The sequence below is a fragment of the Oncorhynchus nerka genome, linkage group LG4 (genome assembly GCF_034236695.1).
Source record: "Oncorhynchus nerka isolate Pitt River linkage group LG4, Oner_Uvic_2.0, whole genome shotgun sequence".
NCBI lineage: Eukaryota > Metazoa > Chordata > Actinopteri > Salmoniformes > Salmonidae > Oncorhynchus > Oncorhynchus nerka.
The window spans coordinates 86,645,625-86,653,344 of NC_088399.1; the positions used below are offsets into that span (position 1 = coordinate 86,645,625).

Sequence of the window (7,720 nt, forward strand, 5' to 3'; positions counted from 1 at the left end):
CCTGTACCTAACTAGTCAGCAGGGTTACACAACCACCTGTACCTAACTAGTCAGCAGGGTGACAGCCACCTGTACCTAACTAGTCAGCAGGGTTACACAACCACCTGTACCTAACTAGTCAGCAGGGTGACAACCACCTGTACCTAACTAGTCAGCAGGGTTACACAACCACCTGTACCTAACTAGTCAGCAGGGTGACAACCACCTGTACCTAACTAGTCAGCAGGGTGACAACCACCTGTACCTAACTAGCCAGCAGGGTGACAACCACCTGTACCTAACTAGTCAGCAGGGTGACAACCACCTGTACCTAACTAGTCAGCAGGGTGACAACCACCTGTACCTAACTAGCCAGCAGGGTTACACAACCACCTGTACCTAACTAGTCAGCAGGGTGACAACCACCTGTACCTAACTAGTCAGCAGGGTGACACAACCACCTGTACCTAACTAGTCAGCAGGGTGACACAACCACCTGTACCTAACTAGTCAGCAGGGTTACACAACCACCTGTACCTAACTAGTCAGCAGGGTTACACAACCACCTGTACCTAACTAGTCAGCAGGGTGACAACCACCTGTACCTAACTAGTCAGCAGGGTTACACAACCACCTGTACCTAACTAGTCAGCAGGGTGACAACCACCTGTACCTAACTAGTCAGCAGGGTTACACAACCACCTGTACCTAACTAGTCAGCAGGGTTACACAACCACCTGTACCTAACTAGTCAGCAGGGTTACACAACCACCTGTACCTAACTAGTCAGCAGGGTTACACAACCACCTGTACCTAACTAGTCAGCAGGGTGACAACCACCTGTACCTAACTAGTCAGCAGGGTGACAACCACCTGTACCTAACTAGTCAGCAGGGTTACACAACCACCTGTACCTAACTAGTCAGCAGGGTGACAACCACCTGTACCTAACTAGTCAGCAGGGTTACACAACCACCTGTACCCAACTAGTCAGCAGGGTGACACAACCACCTGTACCCAACTAGTCAGCAGGGTGACACAACCACCTGTACCCAACTAGTCAGCAGGGTTACACAACCACCTGTACCTAACCAGTCAGCAGGGTTACACAACCACCTGTACCTAACTAGTCAGCAGGGTTACACAACCACCTGTACCTAACTAGTCAGCAGGGTTACACAACCACCTGTACCTAACTAGTCAGCAGGGTTACACAACCACCTGTACCTAACTAGTCAGCAGGGTGACAACCACCTGTACCTAACTAGTCAGCAGGGTGACAACCACCTGTACCTAACTAGTCAGCAGGGTGACAACCACCTGTACCTACCTAGTCAGCAGGGTTACACAACCACCTGTACCTAACTAGTCAGCAGGGTGACAACCACCTGTACCTAACTAGTCAGCAGGGTGACAACCACCTGTACCTAACTAGTCAGCAGGGTGACAACCACCTGTACCTAACTAGTCAGCAGGGTGACAACCACCTGTACCTACCTAGTCAGCAGGGTTACACAACCACCTGTACCTAACTAGTCAGCAGGGTGACAACCACCTGTACCTAACTAGTCAGCAGGGTGACAACCACATGTACCTAACCAGTCAGCAGGGTTACACAACCACCTGTACCTAACTAGTCAGCAGGGTTACACAACCACCTGTACCTAACTAGTCAGCAGGGTGACAACCACCTGTACCTAACTAGTCAGCAGTGTTACACAACCACCTGTACCTAACTAGTCAGCAGTGTTACACAACCACCTGTACCTAACTAGTCAGCAGTGTTACACAACCACCTGTACCTAACTAGTCAGCAGGGTGACAACCACCTGTACCTAACTAGTCAGCAGGGTTACACAACCACCTGTACCTAACTAGTCAGCAGGGTTACAACCACCTGTACCTAACCAGTCAGCAGGGTTACACAACCACCTGTACCTAACTAGTCAGCAGGGTGACAACCACCTGTACCTACCTAGTCAGCAGGGTGACAACCACCTGTACCTAACTAGCCAGCAGGGTGACAACCACCTGTACCTAACCAGTCAGCAGGGTGACAACCACCTGTACCTAACTAGTCAGCAGGGTGACAACCACCTGTACCTAACTAGTCAGCAGGGTTACACAACCACCTGTACCTAACTAGCCAGCAGGGTGACACAACCACCTGTACCTAACTAGTCAGCAGGACATACAGATTATACCACAAATCCATTTGGTCAAACTATCTGATTATTTGTCAGATTTATGTAGGTCACACCAGATAAAACAAGGCAATGAAGAAATAGATTTTTAAAACAGTGGTGTGGTCCTCACCTACACAGGCCCACTCCACACCACGGATCCAATCCTCATGCCCTTGCAAGGAGAGGACTTTCCTGAACTGTCAGAGACACAGGGAAAGAAGAAGGTCGGCATCAATGTCAATAAATATGTTTAAACATCGTTAACCCAACATACTAAATGTATTCATGTTAACATGACCTTTATTAGTTGGCCCATATAGTCAGCTACTTGAGCTTACCTGTCCATTGCACTGTGCATACAAATGGATTCTGCAATCGTCGCCCCCGCAGGCAAGTATGGGAACTGCAATGAGTGTATTGTGTTAGTCTTGCCACGCTTGCTGAAGTCAGACCGCATAATAACACATTTGCATGTGCCTCATGTTTTTAAGACAGATTGAGTGGAGGGGAGGAAGGGGGGGCGGACAAAGCATCAAAAGGAATAGGCATGTGAAAGGCAGTCGAGATGACATGCGGAACACTTCAAGATGATCTGAGGTGTGGAGGGTTCACTGCTGCTGTGGAAACAGCTTACCTCTGCTGCCTGGCAACCACGCTAGCGAGACATCCATCATAAACCCGCTCCCAAAGGATATGGTATGGGTGCACTCCGCTTCATAGTAAGAGGAAACATAAATACAGAAAAATTAGCCTTAATGATAGGGCATAAAAATTATGAAAAATCATTGGGTTCCATAAATGAACTGTTCCGAGATGATTTCATTAACTTATCCTAGAGAGGTGAGATGGCTAACAGCCAGGATAGTTCCATTGATGCTATCTGCAGAGACATTTGTCAAAGGGTGACATATTGAACTTCTCTCCTTTCCCCAGAAACCCAGGGGTCTTCCAGGTACTAGCTAGCACTAGCAACACATACTTGTAGCAGAGCTCCGGCTGGGCTACATTAGACAACATGCCTTGAGGACAGACCCAGCCAGTGTCCCAAATATCACCCTACTCCCTATATAGTGCACTACTTTTGACCGGGGCCCAAAAAAATCTGGTCAAAGTAATGCACTCTGTAGGGGAAAAAAAGAGTACCATTTGGCTACACGGCCATCTCCATGACTGTCACGTAACATCAGCGTTCGCTTCCCCCCACACCCACCAACACCCAGAGAGGGAAAAAACAACCAACGCTACAAAGGAAACAAGATGTCGCCACCAGGGACAGATCTCAAATTAAAACAGCACTGATACTAGGATACATGGAAATTACTTTGACCTGACAAGAAACTCACATCAAAATGAATAGGGCCTGATTTTTTATGAAATATCATCAAAGAAGAGGAAGATGATAGCAGCTAATTTACAGTACCCCCCCCCACTATTCTCTTCATCCTCCTTCCTCCTCTCCTCTCACAGAACTTATAAGGATGAGAAGAGAACAGTCCAGTGAATATAATGCCATCCCAGCATCCCAAATGACACCCTAGGGCTCTGGTCAAATGTAGTGCACTATATAGGGAACAGGGTACCATTTGGTACGCAGACAACAGAGTGATCCCGGGTCGTATTCACTAGACACCATGTCTTGTGCACTAATGAATACGACCCGGCATAATATCCTTGATACCAAACCATGTCCTGATACAATCCTGGTGTCATGATAGAGTGGAAACCACGCCGGTAACAATAGATCAGTACAATATCAGACCTGATAAGTGATGACTCATTAAACGCTGCGATTCAAATGACCAGACTGTTCTGTCTGTGCTACCACAGCATAGCAGCAGATGTCAGGCTAGCTGGAACAATTCAGCACAGATTAACTCACAGATGTCTCTCTTGCTTTGTGGTGAAGTTTCCCCTAGGTACAGGTCTAGGATCATCTCTCCTCATCCAATCCTAACCTTATCTATTATTGGGGAACATGCATCTACATTGGTGATTGGGGAGAGAGGAGGGGGGGGATCAGTTAAGTTACATATCTGGATTCTTCTCTCCTTTTTCTTTCAAGTTCCAAGGAATGAATATGGTCCACACACGCCTACATGTACACAGTCATGAAGAGGCCATGACAATGCCCCCCCTCAGGAGGCTGAAAATATTTGGCATGGGCCCTCAGATCCTCAAAAAGTTCCACAGCTGCACCATTGACAGCATCTTGACTGGCTGTATCACCGTTGGGTACGGCAACTGCAAGGCACAGAGGGTGGTGAGTACGGTCTAGTACATCACTGGGCCCGAGCTCCCTGCCATCCAGGAGTTACAGAGGGTGGTGAGTACGGTCCAGTACATCACTGGGCCCAAGCTCCCTGCCATCCAGGAGTTACAGAGGGTGGTGAGTACGGTCTAGTACATCACTGGGCCCGAGCTCCCTGCCATCCAGGAGTTACAGAGGGTGGTGAGTACGGTCTAGTACATCACTGGGCCCAAGCTCCCTGCCATCCAGGAGTTACAGAGGGTGGTGAGTACGGTCCAGTACATCACTGGGCCCGAGCTCCCTGCCATCTAGGAGTTACAGAGGGTGGTGAGTACGGTCTAGTACATCACTGGGCCCGAGCTCCCTGCCATCTAGGAGTTACAGAGTGTGGTGAGTACGGTCTAGTACATCACTGGGCCCGAGCTCCCTGCCATCCAGGAGTTACAGAGGGTGGTGAGTATGGTCCAGTACATCACTGGGCCTGAGCTCCCTGCCATCCAGGAGTTACAGAGGGTGGTGAGTACGGTCCAGTACATCACTGGGCCCGAGCTCCCTGCCATCCAGGAGTTACAGAGGGTGGTGAGTACGGTCCAGTACATCACTGGGCCCGAGCTCCCTGCTATCCAGGAGTTACAGAGGGTGGTGAGTACATCACTGGGCCCGAGCTCCCTGCCATCCAGGAGTTCTGGACCAGGCGATGTCAGAGGAAGGCCTTAAAAATTGTCATAGACTCCAGCCACCCAAGCCATACACTGTTCTTCCGGTAGCAGGGAGAACAGTGTATGGCTTGGGTGGCTGGAGTCCATGACAATTTTTAAGGCCTTCCTCTGACATCGCCTGGTACAGAAGTGGTACCAATTCGCCAAGTCTGGAACAGCTTCTACCCCCAAGCCATAAGACTGCTAAATACCAAACAGTTACCCGGACTACCTGCATTGACCCTTTATTTTTTTTATTAACTCTTGCACTTGACTATGTACACACACTGGACTCTACCCCCCCCCGCCCCACACACACTGGACTCCACCCCCCCACACACACACACACAACACTCGCACACATGCATACTCACGCCACACACACACTTTCACCACATACGCTACTGCTCCACATACACTGCTGACACAGCTCAGTCAATTATGTATCCTGTTGCCTAGTCACTTCAACCCTATATATACGTATATAGCCACCTCATACTCCTGCACATCGACTCAGTACTGGTACTGCTTGTATTTAGCCATGTTATTTTTACTCGTTATTGTTATTCACTGTGTACTTATTCCTCGTGTCACTATTTAAATGTTTGTAATATTTATCTTCAACTCTGCATTGTTGGAAAGGGACCTGTAAGTAAGCATTTCACTGTTAGTCTACACCTGTTGTTTACGAAGCATGTGACAAATACCATTTTTATTTTAAAACTGAGCCACGATCAGCGTCTAGGGGCAACTCGCAACCTTCCGGTTACTAGTCCAACACTCTAACCACTAGGCTACCCTGCCGCCCCATCAGTACTTGAGAGTACTACTGAGGTGGCCTATGAGCCCTGGTCAAAAGTAGTGCATTACATAGGTAATAGGGTGTCATTTGGGATGCAGGCCCATGAGTCCAATATCACTGATCTGATTGCCTTCCCCAATCTGACTGTCCTAAAGAGTTCCTTTACCTGTTCCATGTCACAAAAAAACTAAGTAAAGTAGCCTTGCCCGAGTTAAGTTTCCATCTCCTGTTCCTGTAGCGTGAGGCAACTTGATGTACAAGTACACCCGCTGGACAGGACACTTGTCTATCGCTGAGACAAAAAAAGCTTCCCTTACCTTTACTCCCAGTGTAGAGCCATAGTTTTACAGTGGAGTCGGAGGCTGTGGAGGCGATGAGTAGCTTATTGTTGTCCAGGTGGATGGCATCCACAGCACACACTGGTCCAGTATGCCCAACACACTCAACATACTGTTTAAACTGGGGCAGGGGGCACAAACACAAAACATATGCCTTAGAAAGGACCAATATTAGTGAAACTATTGCTGTGTTTAGATAATGTATCAAATGTACACAGAAGTGTCAATACAGATCATTGACATATGGTATGAGGACTATTCCTACTTCTAATGGCTTTAAAAACACACCTTTCCATCTTGGGCCTCCCACACAATCAGTAGACTGTCAGACCCTCCTGACACCAGGTGAGTTTCTCTACCTTTAACAGCCATCAGGGAAGAACAACCAATAGTCAGACACAGTCTATCAAAGCAAAGGATAAAGCATATAATGCACATTATCAGCATACCAAAGCATCGGATGAACATTATAAAGCACATTATCATCATACCAAAGCAATGGATGAACATTATAAAGCACATTATCAGCATACCAAAGCATTGGATGAACATTATAAAGCACATTATCAGCATACCAAAGCATTGGATGAACATTATAAAGCACACCGTGCTTTTACACCTGCATTGTTTGCTGTTTGGGGTTTTAGGCTGGGTTTCTGTACAGCACTTTGAGATATCAACTGATGTACGAAGGGCTATATAAATAAATTTGATTTGATTTGACATTATCAGCATACCAAAGCAATGGATGAAGCATGCAGGTAGCTACTCACCACAGTCCTCTCTGTGGACCCACTGGACTGTGTTCACCCTCCCGGTATGTCCATTGAGGACAGCAACAACACACTTCTCCTGTATAATGGTATGTAAAAGAGTAAAGCTGACTGTCACAGCAAAAATAACAACATAAGGACACCCAGCACAATACAAAATAAAGCTGATTAACGTGAACTGTCAAAAATGACGAGACTGATGATGTAGCTAGCTATAGCTAGCCTATGCTGCCACTGCAACGACACGAATAATTCAAATTGTGAAAGAAATATATAACCTGTGGGTCATAGAGAGCGACAGAATTGCATGTTCCATATGCAATGAGCCCCCCACGACCCCATGAAAGAACATTTGGGGTTCGATTTGCACAACATGCGACATGACATGTTTCTATTATGGGAGCCGCCATCTTGTATGCTAGCCGGTAGAGTTACCGTAAATATGGGTATACGCGCCGCACAAGATTCTACGAACGTTCCGCTCCTATACGGCGATGGATAAAATGATCTGGAACTCACTCTGGACTAACTGTATATTTTTGTTTCGCTGAGGGGGACAGCCGCTACAGTATTACTGGCAAACATAACCCACGGTTTATCATGTAAATAAATTGTGTCTAAATGAGAGGGGACATTCTAGTTACTGAACTCTTCTGCTCATTATTCGGTATAATCCAGTAGGTGGTGCAATACACT

At 47.2% G+C, this 7,720-nt stretch overlaps 1 protein-coding gene across 1 annotated transcript in view; it reads right to left on the bottom strand.

Annotated features, from left to right (window-relative positions):
• Window positions 1-7,440, bottom strand: part of LOC115128821 (elongator complex protein 2) — a 76,387-nt gene extending 68,947 nt beyond the window's left edge. Inside the window, exons 1-7 of the mRNA XM_065017993.1 lie at window positions 7,303-7,440; window positions 7,025-7,103; window positions 6,540-6,610; window positions 6,231-6,372; window positions 2,800-2,877; window positions 2,504-2,568; window positions 2,296-2,362 (exon numbers count right to left, since the gene is read on the bottom strand). Of these exons, the coding sequence (XP_064874065.1) occupies window positions 2,296-2,362; window positions 2,504-2,568; window positions 2,800-2,877; window positions 6,231-6,372; window positions 6,540-6,610; window positions 7,025-7,103; window positions 7,303-7,434 (634 nt within the window). The 5' untranslated portion in view covers window positions 7,435-7,440. The remainder of the gene's footprint in view (window positions 1-2,295; window positions 2,363-2,503; window positions 2,569-2,799; window positions 2,878-6,230; window positions 6,373-6,539; window positions 6,611-7,024; window positions 7,104-7,302) is intronic.
• Window positions 7,441-7,720: the final 280 nt, after the last annotated feature.